General features: G+C 36.7%; 3 protein-coding genes across 4 annotated transcripts; 1 reads left to right on the forward strand and 2 right to left on the reverse strand.

Moving 5' to 3' along the window:
* The first annotated feature begins 3030 nt into the window (after positions 1 to 3030).
* On the forward strand, positions 3031 to 17640 carry LOC118043770 (homeobox protein knotted-1-like 3). 2 transcript variants are annotated; one of them, XM_035051841.2, is made up of 6 exons: positions 3031 to 3608; positions 5778 to 5898; positions 16495 to 16688; positions 16760 to 16891; positions 16976 to 17109; positions 17189 to 17640. In XM_035051841.2, the coding sequence occupies exons 1-6, from the start codon at positions 3177 to 3179 to the stop codon at positions 17190 to 17192; spliced, it is 1017 nt and encodes a 338-aa protein (XP_034907732.1). In that variant the 5' UTR covers positions 3031 to 3176; the 3' UTR covers positions 17193 to 17640. The 2 variants fall into 2 exon arrangements, with proteins under 2 accessions (XP_034907732.1, XP_034907731.1); XM_035051840.2 differs by lacking the exons at positions 16495 to 16688; positions 16760 to 16891; positions 16976 to 17109; positions 17189 to 17640 and adding exons at positions 7233 to 7426; positions 7500 to 7631; positions 7716 to 7849; positions 7929 to 8380 and having other exon boundaries at positions 3032 to 3608.
* On the reverse strand, positions 10168 to 15878 carry LOC118043769 (uncharacterized). Its single transcript, XM_035051839.2, is given in 11 exon segments — positions 10168 to 10633; positions 10732 to 10819; positions 10914 to 11036; positions 12154 to 12301; positions 12409 to 12572; positions 12698 to 12850; positions 12936 to 13007; positions 13151 to 13341; positions 13493 to 14774; positions 14776 to 15772; positions 15868 to 15878. Coding segments are annotated over 11 exon segments (3408 nt in total). The 3' UTR covers positions 10168 to 10454.
* Positions 17641 to 18018: 378 nt separating the features above from the next.
* LOC118043743 (uncharacterized) lies at positions 18019 to 18480 on the reverse strand. Its single transcript, XM_073409877.1, has 2 exons — positions 18382 to 18480; positions 18019 to 18291 (listed from the first exon to the last, which is right to left on the reverse strand). Exons 1-2 carry the CDS (start codon positions 18478 to 18480, stop codon positions 18019 to 18021), a joined length of 372 nt encoding a protein of 123 aa, XP_073265978.1.
* Between the last annotated feature and the right edge of the window lie 829 nt (positions 18481 to 19309).

A 19309-nucleotide genomic window follows, 5' to 3' on the forward strand; every position in this document is an offset into this window, starting at 1 on the left:
CTTTTTTTTTTTTCATTTTTTTTTGTTTTTTTTTCCACATTTTTTTTTTGTTTCCCCTTTTTTTGGGCTTTACATGTTTTTTTTTTTTTTTTCTTCTTTTTTTTTATTATTCATTTTTTTTTTGTGTTTTTTTTTTAAATTATCTTTATCGATTTTTTTTAATATTGATCCTGGTTGCAAATTTAGTTTTGTAGTTTTTTTAAAAAAAACATTATGATTACTACAATGTTTCCCTACATAGTTATTTTTCTTCTGTTTTTTTTTTCCAAAATGATCTTTATCGATTTTGCTTCGTAGTTTTTTTTTCTTTAAAACATTGTGGATTATTACAATGTTTTCTCATATTGTTTTTATTTTGCTATAGTGTTTCCACATTTTTTTTTTCAAAATTATCTTTTTGTGATTTTTTTTTTTAATATTGAGCTGGTTGATAATTTAAGCTTTAACTTTCCCCACATGTTTTTTTTTTTTTTTTTCTTTCTTTTCCCAAAATTGTCTTCTTCTTCTTTTTTGTGTTTTTTTTTTGAATTATTTTTGTTGATTTTATTTTTTTAATATGGAGCTAGTTGAAAATTTAGATTTGTAGTTTTTTTATAAAAAAAACATTGTGGATTACTACAGTGGTTTCCTACATAGTTTTTTTATCATTTTTTTTTGTTTTTTTCTAGAATTGTCTTCGTTGATTTTATTTTTTCATATTGAGCTGGTTGAGAATTTAGCTTCGTAGTTTTTTTTCTTTAAAACACCGTGTATTGCTAAAATGTTACTCCACATGATTTTTTTTAATGATTTTTTTTTAAAATTATCTTTATCAATTTTATTATTTTTAATATCGAGCTGGATTGAATTACAACTGTAGATTTCCTCATGAAACACTATAGATTGCTACAGTGTTTGCATACATGTTTTTTTTTCTTTTAGTTTTTTTTGTTATGATTTTTTTTAAATTTTCTTTTTTCATTTAATTTTTTAAATATTAATCTGGTTAATAATTTAGCTTTATAGTTTTTTTCTTAAAAATATTATGAATTATAATAATTTTTTTTATATAATTTTTTTCATAAATCCATAACAAAGTACAAACATGCTACAAACCCATCCCGTGAACATCACATCTAGTTCATGACTATAGGAAGAAAAAATAGTGCTAGAAAATATGATTTGTTTTTTTTTGGCCTTCTGTTTTCTAGTTAAAGGCTAAATAGCGTAGCTGACAAAATAATTTGGCAAGATATATAACATGGTAGGCACTAGGCAGGTCTTACAATCAATCTACTTAAATCTCACGATGACATGACATTTATGCTGGACACAAAAACCAAAACTAAAAATATCTTGTGATTGGTGATGTCATAAATGTAGAGTTAAACACCGATCCTCGTTTATATATATATATATATATAAAATAAAACTTGAACTCGATCTAAAGTTTTTACAATGTAATAAAAATATTGTCCCTTGCTGCCTTCCTAGTACCTCCTACCAAAAACTAGCCACCTGGCCTTGCAGGCTCAATAATTGAATGAACAAAAAAAAGAAAAGAAAAAAGAAGTGAAAAATACAATCGAATCCAACCCAAGTAAATCGTAGCCAGGCTACCCTTGATAGGGGGGGACCATTTTAACACAAGCCTTGATAAGAGGGGACCATTTTGTACGTCAGGGACCGATCAGAATGGCACCAGACATAGTCGCCTCGTTCGGTGGCTGGGCCTGCATGGCTGCACACCTCACCTCCTTATCCGCGCACCGCAGGGACCACCCTCCGCCCTCTCCCTCTCTGTGCAAGTGCAGCCCTGAAGCCTAAACGAAAACCTTTACAGACACAGACAGGAAACCAAAAAAGAAAAAACACAAGTCAAATCCTAATCAGGTCCCCACCTTAGCTGCAACTCACAAGTGTACGAGTCTTATTGGCCTGATTCCTCTGCCTCGTGCTCCCGTGCTGTCCCCACTTTTGTGGTCCATGAAACCTTGCCTGACACGTGTCCTTCTTAGCACACAATTTGATTGTTTCTGTCGCTGTCCTAAAGACTGCAAGTGGCCTAAGAAGTAGGCAGGCCGATGAAAAAAAAAACACTACTGTAAAAAACTTTGACTTGCAAATAGTAATGCTACGTGTCCTCTCATCCGTCCGTTAAACCACCTCTACTGAAAGTCCACCCAAGAACAAGCCCTCCAATATAAAAAGTCAGTCCTCGTATTTTTCTCATGCTCTCAGAATTGTTTGGGATGTTGCTATTTTGCCATCTAACTTCAAACAACTTCTCGATTTGGTCCTCCTCCAATATATCGATGACGTTTCACGTTGGCTTGAGAATGTTAATTAGACAATTCACGTGGAATATTTAAAAATTTAACGATTTTTTTTCACATTCCACCAACAAAATTTGTTGAAGATAATACCATGATGAAGTATCCCATCAGTTCATGATCATTCATTGATGCAGTAGATATGATGCATTTTTTTTTCTAGTCTAGAAAAAAAAAGTTTGTGCTTCAATCTACATAAAATACTAAAAAAATCTAGAATTCAAAAGGAGAAATACTCTAATTTTTTTAAAAGAAATAAATGGAATTTTGCATTTTGTATTTTATTTTGAAGGTATTTACGCAAGTGTAGTAGCTGTTGCTTTTTCAAAGTGTTTTTAAGTTTGAAAATACATTAAAATAATGCATTCTTATATATATTTATAAAAAATTATCCGAAAAACATAAAAAAAATAATTTTAAATAAAAAAATAATTTTGAATTTCCATAAAATGTTGTTAGAAATGCAATTTCACAACATCTTAATTAAAATGATGAATGGTAAGTTTTTTTTTTTAAAGAAAAATGAAAGAAATCCCAAAGAGTCTAACATTTTCTTTTGTTTTTAATTGATATTTTTAAATCAATATTTATTAAAAAAAAAGGGAAAGAAATCCCAAGAGTATAATTGAGAACTGTTTTGGTTTTGGTTGAAAGAAAGAAGGACTAAACTTGTAGCTGACCCCAAAAAACAAAGGACTTTCACTTTCTCCTCCATTTCCTTCTTCTTCTAGTTGTTCATGCTTTCACTTCACTTCAAAACCTTCTCCGTTCAAAAACATACAGACCCACTTTTCTTTCCTTCCCATATCTCCCTCTCCTTCTCTTTCTCTCCTGCCCTCATTTTGAAATGAAAACCCACTTCTAATGGCTTTTCAAGACGACCACCATACATCACAAGAAATGGCTTTTCAACTACCACAACACCACCACATCTCAGCCTCACCATCCACCGGTCCCACATGGCTAAGCAACGCAGTCCTCCGTAGACACGACGATGTTTTAACCCAAACCCGCATCGAAAAACCGGAAAACAACACCAATAATGGAAGTGAAGAGGAATTGATAGATTCCGTTAGTGATAATTGGGAGAGAGCTAAATGCAAAGCTGAGATATTAGGGCATCCCTTATATGAACAGTTATTGGCTGCTCACGTGGCTTGTTTAAGGATTGCCACGCCAGTTGACCAGTTGGCTAGGATTGATACACAGTTGGCTCAGTCTCAAGATGTTGTGGCTAAGTATTCTGGTGTTGGTAGGAGCCATGTTGTTGATGAGAAAGAACTTGATCAGTTCATGGTAATTACTACTGTTTCTCTTAATGCTTTGTTAATTATATGTCGTTCTGTGCTCTTCAAGGCTTGTCTGTCCTGTGCTCTGGCTTTTGTTGAATTTGAGTGAGTTCAAGTTTGATTTTTGTTATAACAGATATGAGATAATCATCATGTTCATGGTCGATCAGTTAATTAATGGTTCTTGATTTTTGAGATTTATATACCTTGGGATTTCCTTTTGCATTTGTTTTTGATGGGTCCTTATCGTGCCTGTTAAAATTCCAAACTTGAAATGACAAAGAAACTTCCTTCTCTTCATTCTTCATCGTACCTTGATATCTCCATTATGGAGAGTGAGTTAAGTAAGAAGAAACCCTTTTGATATATGTGAAAGAAAATAGGTTCTGATGAGTGGATAAATGGTAACTTCGATGCGAGTCGTGCACTGGTGATGACCGTGAAGGCATCACTGCAGGTATCAATTATGGTGTTCCATGAAAATAATTGAAACTTTTGAAGTGCTTTGGGGAATCTCTTTGGTGATGGTTTTTCTACTACATATCCATCTGTTTGCAGTGATTAGTCCTCCTTGTGTTATGGGATTTGTTCTGGCATGGAGAAAGTTCCTGCCAAGTGTCTTATTTCTAATTGTTCTCCAAATTACATGCATTGATTTTGATACATCAACTTTCATTTCTCAGACCTGTACGAATTAACTTTTTGCCTTTAGTATATGATTCTGTTACGCTGCAGTAATGGTTGAAGCTATAATTCTTCCCTTAATTAATTACAAGAAAAGTTCTATATTTAAGAAGCCCAATTATTAGAGTAAATGCTTGCCTACAGTTACTTGAGCTCCATTAAGGAGACAAGTGGAGATTAATGTCTTGATAGAAAGAGAGATTGACATAACTTAGATTCTTTAGAATAATAGTGGATGATTGGGGTGTTTGGGAGTGAGTTTGACATAGAAAAACATCAAATTAGGGTTTTTTTTTTTAGTGTTTTAGTTAATACTGATTCTAACTCAATAGATACCGGCCCAGACATAATCGAAAGAGTGGGGTTTTTTCAATTACTTTACTCGATAAATAATGAATAAGGTATGAATTTTGTCAAACTTAAATTGAAACCTATTCAAACCTTTTCTAAGATATACACAGTAGTATATATATATATATATATATATTAATCTAATATAATATGTTGAATAATAAATATTGCATTGGTAATTGATACTCAAATGGGTATCCAAAACTTGATACCTTAATATTACATCGGGGTATGTGCCTATATATATATATAAATTACATTTAATATATGTACACACATCTCAAATATATATTTGATTTTTATTTTATATTGAATAATAAATAGTAGTCAAGTAATGATACTCAAATGGGTATCTTAAACTCGATAGATGGGGAATAGATATCTAAATTTCTTGAGCAATAGTTAATGAGTAGGGTATGAATATAATATAAACCCAATCAATGGTGCTCATTGCTATCCCATGGCCTTACAGTGAGTAGACATATTATATATAAGCAGTAAGGTTGGAAATATAAAGTCATATTACAAATTGATGTTACAAAACCAGTTGGTCATGATGGATTACGAAACAAATTCTTGCTGTCAATTAATGAGAAATTTCCCGAAATTTTGGATTGTTTTGGCATTGATTGCTTCTTACCATATGCGACATTAAAGAAGTTTGTGAGGGTGAATGATAAAACTGATGACTGTTCCTCGGTCAACTTGATAATGCATTTATGTCCCGTAAAAAATTCTCATTGAAAAAGCTTATGATAGCGTTTTGAAGCTAAAATATTTAAGAGAAATAGAGATTCGAGACCATTGAGATTGGAATAAATTTGTCATTAATGTTTTCAAGGGGTCTCATACGATGATGCAGGTGATTTGCAATTGATAGAAGTTTTGCACTTTAGCTGTTCCTTACTGATGTATAGTAAATTAGGATTGTATGAAATCATGATAAGCGATGAAAAATGTCAACAGTTTTTTAATAGTTCAAGTATTTATATTCATGATGTTATCAATTATGCCCATCTCCTGTTTTTGTTTCTTTGTTCTATGTGAGATACATATAACGTTTTCAGTTTTGTTTTCTTCCATCTGACACTCCTGCTTTGCTCCTTTTTTTTTTTTTTTTTTTTGTTTCCTTGCCATGCAGACACATTACGTTCTATTGCTCTGTTCCTTCAAAGACCAACTGCAACAACATGTCCGTGTTCATGCTATGGAGGCTGTAATGGCATGCTGGGAACTTGAACAGTCTCTACAAGGTTTGACAGGTATTTAGACCTTCTATCGAAAGGAAAAGAAAATGTAAAACATAGGGCTTGCTGGTGGCCTACATAGTGGAAAACACTGAATTCTTTGCATGTTCGTTAGCCAAGCTGCTTCTTTCTTGCCGCTGTTTTTTTGTATTCATTTTGCAGATCCGCAATTTGTGCTGTTACTTTGTTGTCATATTAGTTGTCTTGCTTCGTGTCAATGTTATCATACTTGATCCATGCTGTTTAACGTTTTCCTTTGCCAAGAAAACTTTGGATGATTGATATATGAGTACCCAAAGATATTCATCTTCTTCTATTTCTCAGAATACATTTTACTTGTTTGTTTTTCAATATTGAATCTAAACACTGTATTTAATAAGATATCAAAGTTGAACTATGGCCAATGTTAGCCAATCCCTTAGCCAACTGTGCCTTGACTGCTAAAAGAGGCCGGCGGTTTAACCATGGGGGCAGCCCACCTCTCTTTCTGTACCCCACTGTTACTGTTTAAAACTTGAATCAGAGAACTAGAAAAAAACCCGCATCATTGCTGCAACTAAAGTGCTCCATATGGTGTTTCATTAAAATTAAAGTTGATTTATGACCTAAATCTTTATTTTTTGTTTTCGTGGAACTTTCATGATTGCTTTTGGCATTAGTTTAGAAATTGTAACGGTATTAGTGATGCCTATGTAAAGAGATTGACCCATCATTCATGCCATTTCAGTCAAAGGGTTCTCATGGCTGTGTCTCCTGGAGCTTTAAAGCATCATTTCATATGTGGGGGCAAGGAATTTCTTTGAATAGCTTTTTGTCCAACCTTATCTTGGGTCACTTTAAAGTGTGAATCTTTTATCAACGTTTTATCAATTGTAGTTTGTTTATTTGCACACTATGTTCTAGTCTCTTACAAGTTGAAGCCAAACAAACACTTTTCTTTGTGTTTAAACACGGATTTTTTTTTTTTTTAATTTCGTTTCGTGAACTATCATTTACTGCAACTGTTAATGGTTACCACTGAATGCTACAACAGTTCCTATGGCTTGCTTCTCGTCAATCTAACGCTCCTTCATTGTTTTCCATTCAAAGCATGTAGGTTGGCAGTCCCCTAGTTATTATCTCTGCATACAAAGTTTTCTCCTGTGGAACATGTGAAACCCCCAAAACTATTTGATATAATTTAGCTTGAGCTAGGACTCTTGTTGTTGCTGAGAGTAACCAGAAAGAAATGGAAGATCTCGTGCTCTTTGGATTTTCCTTCTTTTATATGATAGTGTGCATTTAAGCCAAGGGTTAAATCGGATTGAAATGCATGTCTAAGCTTAAAACTAAATTACTGTGCTTCACAGGTGTATCTCCAGGGGAAGGCACTGGTGCAACTATGTCTGATGACGACGACGACCAAGCAGATAGTGATGCCAACTTGTATGATGGAAATCTTGATGGGTTGGATACCATGGGATTTGGTCCTCTAGTTCCCACTGAAACTGAGAGGTCCTTGATGGAGCGTGTAAGGCAAGAATTGAAGCATGAGCTCAAACAGGTAAGAATGCATAAAATTAGATGGTAAATTACCATGTGAAAATGGTGTGGCTGAGAGGCTTCCTTCTGTTTAGGATTACAAGGAGAAGATTGTGGACATTAGAGAGGAAATTCTACGTAAGAGAAGAGCTGGAAAACTGCCAGGTGATACAACGTCCCTCTTAAAAGCTTGGTGGCAAACACATTCCAAGTGGCCATACCCAACTGTAAGTTCGAGATGATGTCCTTACTATACACTGTTAATGTTTCCCTGCTGGCTCCTCAAACTGTCTTCTCAAAATTGTTTTTAGGAGGAAGACAAAGCAAGATTGGTGCAGGAAACAGGTTTGCATTTAAAGCAGATAAATAATTGGTTCATAAACCAAAGGAAAAGGAACTGGCACAGCAGTCCTTCAGGGTCTACTTCGAAGAGCAAACGAAAGAAGTAAGCTGCCTATTATATGTGAACGTTGGCTCCTTCAAGAACAATTTGCTAATTGTAATGAAGAAAATAACCAATGCAGGTGATACCAGCATTAAACATTTCGTATAAATGGAATGCTATTATTTCCTTGTGTTCGTACCTGGGGAAGAGCATCAGAGCACATTCTGGAGGCATTGCAATGAGCAAGAATTCTGTAAGGGTAGTAGGGATGTTCTGTTTGGACATCCCTGTGTTGCTCATACTTGAAAGCTCAGCTTAATTTGAAAGTTGCTGCAATATATTCTATATGTAAAGATGGTCTAAACTCATTCACCTATCAATTCCAGTTGAGAAGTGTGCTTTGAAGGCATACATACTGATACAATAGATGTTCCTAGCTTATAAGCATATAAGATTGAAAGTATTGGTTTGGATAGCTTCCTTCCGAGCCACGGGCCTGTAATTTTGCTGTTACTGGTTTATATTTCTATATTTGTGATAAGAACAGCAACAGTAAAGGAAATGTAATTACATCCTTTTTAACATTCAAAACCATTTGATCGCAGAAGTTTTTTCAAAAACATGTAGGGGTTGCGATTTGATCAGTGAGAGTAAGGTTTTAGAAATTTATCATGAATATACCAGTGCACATTGTGGATAGCATGCCGAAGATTTGGCTTTAGTTTCCAAAATGACAGCAAACCACATCATGTCCAGTTTGTTCCATACCTCACAATCTAATAACCAAAGAAAAACTAGATAGTGGTAATGAAATGAGGATTAACGGTAAAGAATTGAAAAATGGAGTCTTTGAAGGAAATCAAGCACATTTGAGGACAGTGAAAACAACAAACGATTTGTTAAAAAACAAAAGGTCAGCCATTAAAAGATATTCTCAATCCAAGAATAAAAAAAAAATGATGAATTTATTCACAACTCGTTTCGACGAGTTTCTTGATCTACAGAAGCAGCAGCAACCTTCGAAGAGAAACCAGGAATCACACAGCCATCTTCCCTATCAAAGTTGAGAGAATAGCTTTCAGCATCATACTGAGCCTGATTATTCCTCTGTTTCCTCTTCTTGATATATGCACCAATCTTTCTAATGAATGTCTTCCACTTTGGCCCTGCCACCATCTCTGAAGCCTCTTTTACTTTCTTCAGTTTCCTCACCGACCATGGATCTCTATGGTCACCATTCTCGTTCAAAATATCATATTCCCGTTCATTGTTCCGCCTCAAGTTGAACGTGAATAGTCGAAAACAACAGCAACCGTTAGCTCAATATGCCTCTTCTTCATAATCATCAAGGTGATCATATCCTTCTTGTTCATGGGACATTCTTGGCGAGTCGATGGGGCTCATGAAGGTTACTAGAGGTTTAGCCATGCGTGAGTGGGAGAAAGAAACAGAGAAAAGGGATGAATTGGGAGCGAGAAGAAGAGGGTCTTAATACGGAGAAGGAAATTGAAGTGGAGGAGGCGAGGAAGTGTCAAGGGAACGGAGAACATCAACTCTTCGGCTTAATAGTTTTTGGATGCTTACATGGCTCTCTATGACGGGGCTATTTGTGAAGGCGGTATCTTTAACGAGTTAACATGCTTGCAAAACGATTGCAATTGCAACAAAGAACTTTCATGGCGACACAAGTCATGAAAACCACGCCTCAAACTTTTCTTCCTTTTCACTTTACTCGCGTTTCAAGAGATTGAATCTCATACTTTTTGAGAGAATATGCTTTTGGCGGAGATGATTTGCAAATCAATGCATATATATACGTTAAAAATTAGCAAAATACTCTGCCCATTAAGTTTATAAAGCTTGTTTACATATTTTAATCAATTTAGAAAATTGAAGTGAACAAAATCAAAATAACTCAATATTAATTGTGAAATTATTTCTATTTAATATGTATTTTCTAGTATTTAACACCATGTGTGCATCTTATCTTTTCTATGAAAATATTTGATTTTTATTAATAAAACTAATTCAAGGATATGGGAACCTTTTTCACTTCAATTGGCAGATATATATATATATATATATATATATATATATCTTCAGGAAGATTCTATTGAAAGCTTTTTGTACAAACTCAACCTATCAGCATCCAACTAAAGCACAGTTAACACTTCGAACTCTCCCCACACACTTGGTTTCTTGCTCCTAGTTAAACTCCTCATGCTTAGGCCACGGTAATAACAATAGTTATTATCGACTTTCGTAAAAAAGATACTGTTGCATGCATCCAGCGTCAGTGTTGAGGTGGTGAAGACTTGCGCAGACAATTCAGCCCATGTTCTTGTGATGCTGGGTGGGAAAATAATGTAACAATGTCATTATAAAAGAACAAACAAATTCGACCTCTCTAAGATTACAAATGCTATGAAACGTAATAGTAAACAAATTCTAAATAAAACGTAAAACCCAACAACTTGACAAATTCTAAAACTGTAATTCAAAAAAGAAAGACCGACCTAGCCTGTGCTACATTCAAGTCAATGCCTAAATGTCTTTCAACAACCAAGAAAGCAACGCATTCCCAAATTACAAAGGGGAGACACAAAACACAAAAGCTTGCCTGAAATCATTGTTTAAACCTGGGAATGTGTTGAGGGGGCTACTGCTATGGGGTTTGCCCTTTGGAAGGAATCTTTGCTGCCATTGCACGCAACTCATTTGCAATTTCAGTGAAGTTTGGTCTGTCTGATGGCTCAGCAGACCAGCATCTCTCCATCAATGATCTCCAGTCTGGGTCACAAGTCTCCGGCACTGGTGGCCGCAAGGTATTGCTCACAATACCACCTGATTAGCATTTTGGTAGGGAAATGATCAGCGAGACACATACTTGAGCCCATTCAAGTCAATGCAACATGATTATTTGTGATAAACAAAAACCTTACCTATAATAGCCCCATAGTGCAAGTCTGCGTATGGCTCTTCACCAGTTAGAAGTTCCCACAACACCATACCAAATGAGAACACATCGACCTATGTTAGAGAGAATTGAAGCACAAGCTCATCAAGTGAGAAGGAGAAAATATTTATATGCAAGATGGTATTAAAAGACAAATGGAGCACAAACCTTCTCAGAGACAAGATTACTGCTTCCATTCAGAAGCTCCGGTGCCATCCATGGAAGTGTTCCCCGCACACCACCTTCAATAAGTGTTTGGCATTTCACCTTCGACAGGCCCAAATCACCAACCTGGAGCAAAAGCAGAAGTGAAAAACCAATCCAATAGATTTTCTATTGAAATCAAATACAGAATCCTTAAGTTCAACAGCACATGTAAAGACCTGCGGATTATATGCATCATTTTAACCATAGAACTTAAATTTGAACTCGATAGTTTTGACTAATTGTCATAAAAGGAGGTTCAAAATACAGTAAATTACATGTGAGCATTTTGGAAATGGAGTTCTATTCCCAATAGCATATGCAAATTGCCAATTATGAAAGGTTTCATAAGCACTTGAGCCTCTGATAACTTCTATCAATGACAAAAGCAAAGGCTTCTTGAATTCAGGACTAAAAATAGAAACAATAATCTTAACTATCATCACTAATAATAAAAAGAATAACTTGGAAACCTCAACTAATGAAAAGAAAACAGAAAAGGGGGAGACTATTGCCATTACAAGGAGGGGTAAAAACACTTCACACATGATACAGACTGGGAGATAAAATCCACCAAGTCACTTGAGTAAAAGTAACAGTTGGACAAAAGAGAGTTCAAATCAACAAACTTAGACGTTCCATTCATCTCTTGGTTAAAAAAAATATCAGCCTGAAACTCTTTTGACAAGATACCAGCATTCAGCACGCACTTGAAGATATCAGCATCAAGTACAGTTGAGAAGATAAGATTACCTCTCTTTTCCTATGCTATTAAGTACAGTAATAATACGTGATTTGTAAGTAAAATTTAAAGTGATTCCATTTGAAAACATTCCCATAACCTCAATGCCATTTGTACCCCTAAACCTTTCTGCTAAAAATCCCATCATTCAAAAGGACCCTTGCAACAGCTCTAAAGTGTTCCATCTAAAAGATTCAATTAATTTGCCTGAAGTGCGGAAGGATAACTTATTTTAGTCAGACGCCCCCATTTTTCCTTTGCAGAGTGAGTAACCACTAAATGCAACAAGACAATTTTCTAGATCAATTAGGCACAAAAAGAATTTCACCAAATACTAAAATTGTCAAAAGGAGAATATCAACAGAAATGAATCCACAATGGATATGCACGTCAGAGAGTTCATTACTCGATATAAGAATGAATGAGAGAATAAAATATACTCCTCCAGATCAGGTCACTAACCTTGCATATTGGCCGGTGAGGATCTCGAAGATTAACAAGTAAATTGTCACTCTTCAAATCAAAGTGCACAATATTCTTCCCATGCAAGTATTCCATTCCAAAGGCCACATCCATGGCAATCATGAGACGCTTATGCTTGTCAAGGCTCCTGACAACATGCAATTACAAAATCAAATTTCACTTTCATAGTGGTGCATGAATTAAAATGGAGAGAGAAACAGGTTCATGAAAAGAAACTAGAAAATAGCACGGCACCTCTCATTCTTATGCAAAGCATTTCTTAAAGAACCATTAACCATGTACTCTGTCACTGTCGCCACAGAACCTCCAGGGCCATCAAGAACAACACCATAAAAGGCAACCACATTTGGATGGTGCAAATCAGCAAGCTTAATAGCCTCGTTCCAGAAGTCATCTCTCTGATATTGAGCATATGGCACAATGAAGACAGTTAGCAAGTCATAACACATGAATAACATCAATAAAAGCAAAGCTTAACAGGTGAGACGGGACAAAAAAAAGAGAGAGAAGAATGAAAACAAACCATGCGTTCTTGTTCGGAAGGTTTTCCAGCGAAACACCTATCATTAATTCGTTTGATTGCGACATCAGTACCCCTCCACTTCCCATGATAAACAGTGCCAAAGGTGCCAGAACCCAATTCCCGCCGCTCTTCAAGGTCACTGTTCTTTATAATCTGCCAGTCAACAGCCAGAAACATGCTTAAAATTGACAATCACGATTATAAATTACAGGAAGAAAAAATAGTGAACTCTTTCAACCTGCAAGCAACCAAGGACTTCTGATACTGGAAAACCAAAATTCACCTTTTCAGGCAGTTTTTTCTTCATGTCCTGAGTTAACAAAGCAACAAAATATAGGGATAAAGGAATAGTCAGATTAAGCCACCATTAATGGCAACAGGAAAAGGAAAGCCAATTGATAAACATGAACATGTTCCCACACTAGTGCAATGAAAACAGAAAGGATTAAGCACCTCAAATTTAGCCTTTTGCTTTATTTCTAAACCTTCATTTGAAACTTCTTTTTCTTGATTTGGTTCATAAGCTGATTCACTGCTTTCTGACACTGTTGGTTCTGGATTAGAATTAGCTGACTGGAAAACAGAAGCAGCTACACCCTCAGCGACAGCCTTGAGTTCTTTCCTGATGAGTTCCTCAGCTGAACCTTCAACCATGAAATAAAAAATGCTAAGAAACTACTTTTGCAACATAAGAGAAGATTTGATATTCTCCAGATGAACACAAACATAACAAATAATTATGGGAGTTATCCAGTTATAAGCACGCATGAGCACACCGAATAAGAAGCTTCTGACCTTTGGATGATTGAACACACTCTAAATCCTTGTTTGAATTACTCAGGGGCTTGGGAACTCCATCCTCCACCATCACACCTGTGATTAAGTCCACCTCACCAGAGTGGTTCTCAATGAAAGGATCCCTAGTACCAAAGACTTCTTTTTTTGTTGCAATCTTGCTACGTCTAGGTGGAGGAAAATGATTATCATGCCTTGAGTTCCAAGGATCCTGGCTGCTGAAGAGTGAGTTCGAGGAGTCCTGAGCATTGCCAACTCCACTAGATGGTGATAGGGAAGATAGTGTATTACCAGTTGAGGATAAAGCTTCCACGTCACTAGGGACAACCTTTGAATGCAATTGTGAATCATTCTTCCATTCAACAACAGGTGGGATTCTGTCATTCACATAGACCGGCTCCCTACCAGAGAATGCAGGGATCCCATAACTAACTTCAGCAGAATCCAAGGCAGGAATCTCAATCTTAAATTGAGGATGTGATGCTTTATTAACCACAATAGGTGGTTGTGCGACCTCATGTAATTCCATTGCTCGAGAAATATTTATGTAAGAAACCCCTGTAGAAGCAGGTAACACTTTAAACTGCTTAATATGATTTGAATTGAGAACCACCTGAGGTTTGCTAAGGGTATTATCTAGAAGAACCTCCCTCCCAGCAATTTTCTGGGTTTTATGATCTAAGATTTCTTCCTTTCTAAATTTATCAACAAGTGACTTTTTCTGATCATTGTTAACATTAATTTCAGGGGGGCGTGTGTGGAGAGCCTCCATCATCCCATCAACTAATCTCAGCTGGTCATAAGATATGTAAGAATCTACAGCATCTTCTTTGGAAACAACACCAGGAAGCTTGCCAGTGTACTCTTTCGGAGATTCATGAACTAGTTGTTCAGAAGCTTGAATAGGTACACCAGCAGCATGAGAGACATCAGTATTAGCAGGTTTACTCAGTAAAACCTGGGGTTGCATTGGCACTGAATGTTGCTGGACATAATCTTCTATGAGAGACTCAGGAATTCCACCTGTGAACATGCCACAAGGAGACTGTACATCACCTGGTAAACCTATCATGCCATAGGGAGCTGAAATCTTAGACTGATCAGAATTGTCAGTATTCAAGAAAGTTCTCTCATTTTCATGAAGGGACTCAAGATTCTGAGAGGGCACAATTGCTTCTGACTGTGGCATTCCAATATGATGATCCATATGACTAAGAACTGCAGGTTGAGCACCAGCACCTTGTTCAATTATGCGTTCTCCCAAGGCACCAGTTATCAAAAACCCTGTCCATAGGCCGGGCTTTCATAGTATCTTCTAAGAGAAGACTATGATGAAGTGAGTTTGTATGGATCATTCCAGATTCTCTTGGGTCCTGTACCAAAGGATCAGAATGTGCATGAGGCAGTGCTTTCTGACACATAGAACAGTCCTCCATTCTTGGAACTTTCTCAGGGAAAATTACCTGTTGATGAGACACTGACCCATCGGCGAAGGCAACATGCTCTGGCTGAGGAACTTGGGTCCAGCCATAGCCTCCTCCAACAACTGCATGAGGGAGTTGAGCCCGATACACATTGTAGCTTGGGTCAACAGGAACCTGAACAATCCTTGTTCCAAATGCATTTTCTTCAGGATAGTGCTCCAATCGAGTTTTTTGGGGTTGCATCAATGGTTGAACCACAGTTGGCCTTACAGGTGTGGATGTCATAGTCATATGCACTGCAGGAACATATTGAAGAGAAGTAGCACCTGCATTACTCTCATGAAAATGCTGTTGGGTGAGTACAGACCCAGAAGTTCCCAGCAGATGGTTATTTGGAAAACCCATTTGAGGAGGAAGGTGCCTATAATCTGCATGATTTGTAATTTCTTGATTAGGATCTACATAAACCTGCATCTGAGGAGCATGTGGTGGAATGCCTGATCCAACTTGCTTGAAATCATGGGCCATATGCTGCTGTTTTTCAGTAAAAGGAACAGACCTCTCAAATTCAACCTCAGTCTGAGAACATGAAGCCTGCGGAGGACCAGACTTAGCCGTTGGAATTACCAAAGAAACAGCAGATGCACCAGCATAAGGTGGGGGTTTATTATCTGCAATGACTAATTTTGGAGTAGAATCATGAGAAGTTGTCGAATTATCCCTAGGGGATAACAGGTTGGTAGATGGTGGCCAAGCCACATCCCCTTGACCAGGACCTGAGCAATCAACAGCCTCAGTCCCACTAAAATCAGAGTTTTGTGTTGAACTTACACTTGCCATGCTCTCCTTCCTAAATCTTTATTTTTTGTTTTCGTGGAACTTTCATGATTGCTTTTGGCATTAGTTTAGAAATTGTAACGGTATTAGTGATGCCTATGTAAAGAGATTGACCCATCATTCATGCCATTTCAGTCAAAGGGTTCTCATGGCTGTGTCTCCTGGAGCTTTAAAGCATCATTTCATATGTGGGGGCAAGGAATTTCTTTGAATAGCTTTTTGTCCAACCTTATCTAGGGTCACTTTAAAGTGTGAATCTTTTATCAACGTTTTATCAATTGTAGTTTGTTTATTTGCACACTATGTTCTAGTCTCTTACAAGTTGAAGCCAAACAAACACTTTTCTTTGTGTTTAAACACCATTTTTTTTTTTAATTTCTTTTTGTGAACTATCATTTACTGCAACTGTTAATGGTTACCACTGAATGCTAAAACTTGCTTCTCGTCAATCTAACACTCCTTCATTGTTTTCCATTCAAAGCATGTAGGTTGGCAGTTCCCTAGTTATTATCTCTGCATACAAAGTTTTCTCCTGTGGAACATGTGAAACCCCCAAAACTATTTGATATAATTTAGCTTGAGCTAGGACTCTTGTTGTTGCTGAGAGTAACCAGAAAGAAATGGAAGATCTCGTGCTCTTTGGATTTTCCTTCTTTTATATGATAGTGTGCATTTAAGCCAAGGGTTAAATCGGATTGAAATGCATGTCTAAGCTTAAAACTAAATTACTGTGCTTGACAGGTGTATCTCCAGGGGAAGGCACTGGTGCAACTATGTCTGATGATGACGACGACCAAGCAGATAGTGATGCCAACTTGTATGATGGAAATCTTGATGGGTTGGATACCATGGGATTTGGTCCTCTAGTTCCCACTGAAACTGAGAGGTCCTTGATGGAGCGTGTAAGGCAAGAATTGAAGCATGAGCTCAAACAGGTAGGAATGCATAATTAGATGGTAAATTACCATGTGAAAATGGTGTGGCTGAGAGGCTTCCTTCTGTTTAGGATTACAAGGAGAAGATTGTGGACATTAGAGAGGAAATTCTACGTAAGAGAAGAGCTGGAAAACTGCCAGGTGATACAACGTCCCTCTTAAAAGCTTGGTGGCAAACACATTCCAAGTGGCCATACCCAACTGTAAGTTCGAGATGATGTCCTTACTATACACTGTTAATGTTTCCCTGCTGGCTCCTCAAACTGTCTTCTCAAAATTGTTTTTAGGAGGAAGACAAAGCAAGATTGGTGCAGGAAACAGGTTTGCATTTAAAGCAGATAAATAATTGGTTCATAAACCAAAGGAAAAGGAACTGGCACAGCAGTCCTTCAGGTTCTACTTCGAAGAGCAAACGAAAGAAGTAAGCTGCCTATTATATGTGAACGTTGGCTCCTTCAAGAACAATTTGCTAATTGTAATGAAGAAAATAACCAATGCAGGTGATACCAGCATTAAACATTTCGTATAAATGGAATGCTATTATTTCCTTGTGTGCGTACCTGGGGAAGAGCATCAGAGCACATTCTGGAGGCATTGCAATGAGCAAGAATTCTGTAAGGGTAGTAGGGATGTTCTGTTTGGACATCCCTGTGTTGCTCATACTTGAAAGCTCAGCTTAATTTGAAAGTTGCTGCAATATATTCTATATGTAAAGATGGTCTAAACTCATTCACCTATCAATTCCAGTTGAGAAGTGTGCTTTGAAGGCATACATACTGATACGATAGATGTCCCTAGCTTATAAGCATATAAGATTGAAAGTATTGGTTTGGATAGCTTCCTTCCGAGCCACGGGCCTGTAATTTTGCTGTTACTGGTTTATATTTCTATATTTGTGATAAGAACAGCAACAGTAAAGGAAATGTAATTACATCCTTTTTAACATTCAAAACCATTTGATCACAGAATTTTTTTCAAAAACATGTAGGGGTTGCGATTTGATCAGTGAGAGTAAGGTTTTAGAAATTTCTCATGAATATACCAGTGCACATTGTGGATAGCATGCCGAAGATTTGGCTTTAGTTTCCAAAATGACAGCAAACCACATCATGTCCAGTTTGTTCCATACCTCACAATCTAATAACCAAAGAAAAACTAGATAGTGGTAATGAAATGAGGATTAACGGTAAAGAATTGAAAAATGGAGTCTTTGAAGGAAATCAAGCACATTTGAGGACAGTGAAAACAACAAACGATTTGTTAAAAAACAAAAGGTCAGCCATTAAAAGATATTCTCAATCCAAGAATAAAAAAAAAATGATGAATTTATTCACAACTCGTTTCGACGAGTTTCTTGATCTACAGAAGCAGCAGCAACCTTCGAAGAGAAACCAGGAATCACACAGCCATCTTCTTCCCTATCAAAGTTGAGAGCATAGCTTTCAGCATCATACTGAGCCTGATTATTCCTCTGTTTCCTCTTCTTGATATATGCACCAATCTTTCTAATGAATGTCTTCCACTTTGGCCCTGCCACTATCTCTGAAGCCTCTTTTACTTTCTTCAGTTTCCTCACCGACCATGGATCTCTATGGTCACCATTCTCGTTCAAAATATCATATTCCCGTTCATTGTTCCGCCTCAAGTTGAACGTGAATAGTCGAAAACAACAGCAACCGTTAGCTCAATATGCCTCTTCTTCATAATCATCAAGGTGATCATATCCTTCTTGCTCATGGGACATTCTTGGCGAGTCGATGGGGCTCATGAAGGTTACTTGAGGTTTAGCCATGCGTGAGTGGGAGAAAGATACAGAGAAAAGGGATGAATTGGGAGCGAGAAGAAGAGGGTCTTGATACGGAGAAGGAAATTGAAGTGAAGGGGGCGAGGAAGTGAAGGGGGAATGGAGAACATCAACTCTTCGGCTTAATAGTTTTTGGATGCTTACATGGCTCTCTATGACAGGGCTATTTGCGAAGGCGGTATCTTTAACGAGTTAACACGCTTGCAAAACGATTGCAACAAAGAACTTTCATGGCGACACAGTCAAGAAACCACGCCTCAAACTTTTCTTCCTTTTCACTTTACTCGCGTTTCAAGAGATTGAATCTCAATACTTTTTGAGAGAATATGCTTTTGGCGTAGATGATTTGCAAATCAATGCATATATATAGGTTAAAAATTAGCAAAATACTCTGCCCATTAAGTTTATAAAGCTTGTTTACATATTTTAATCAGTTTAGAAAATTGAAGTGAACAAAATCAAAATAACTCAATATTAATTGTGAAATTATTTCTATTTAATATGTATTTTCTAGTATTTAACACCATGTGCGCATCTTATCTTTTCTATGAAAATATTTGATTTTTATTAATAAAACTAATTCAAGGATATGGGAACCTTTTTCACTTCAATTGGCAGATATATATATATATATCTTCAGGAAGATTCTATTGAAAGCTTTTTGTACAAACTCAACCTATCAGCATCCAACTAAAGCACAGTTAACACTTCGAACTCTCCCCACACACTTGGTTTCTTGCTCCTAGTTAAACTCCTCATGCTTAGGCCACGGTAATAACAATAGTTATTATCGACTTTCGTAAGAATGATACTGTTG

Source organism: Populus alba, chromosome 6, assembly GCF_005239225.2.
Source record: "Populus alba chromosome 6, ASM523922v2, whole genome shotgun sequence".
Lineage (NCBI taxonomy): Eukaryota > Viridiplantae > Streptophyta > Magnoliopsida > Malpighiales > Salicaceae > Populus > Populus alba.

What these genes read in the sequence shown, in the direction of transcription:
- LOC118043770 (XM_035051841.2), top strand. Translation starts at nt 3,177, where the DNA reads ATGGCTTTTCAAGACGACCACCATACATCACAAGAAATGGCTTTTCAA. An exon ending in AAGAACTTGATCAGTTCATG is followed by an intron (nt 3,609 to 5,777) that starts GTAATTACTACT and finishes CTTGCCATGCAG; the next exon opens with ACACATTACGTTCTATTGCT. An exon ending in GTCTCTACAAGGTTTGACAG is followed by an intron (nt 5,899 to 16,494) that starts GTATTTAGACCT and finishes TGTGCTTGACAG; the next exon opens with GTGTATCTCCAGGGGAAGGC.
- LOC118043743 (XM_073409877.1), bottom strand. Translation starts at nt 18,480, where the DNA reads ATGGCTAAACCTCAAGTAACCTTCATGAGCCCCATCGACTCGCCAAGA. An exon ending in TTGATGATTATGAAGAAGAG is followed by an intron (nt 18,292 to 18,381) that starts GCATATTGAGCT and finishes ATTTTGAACGAG; the next exon opens with AATGGTGACCATAGAGATCC.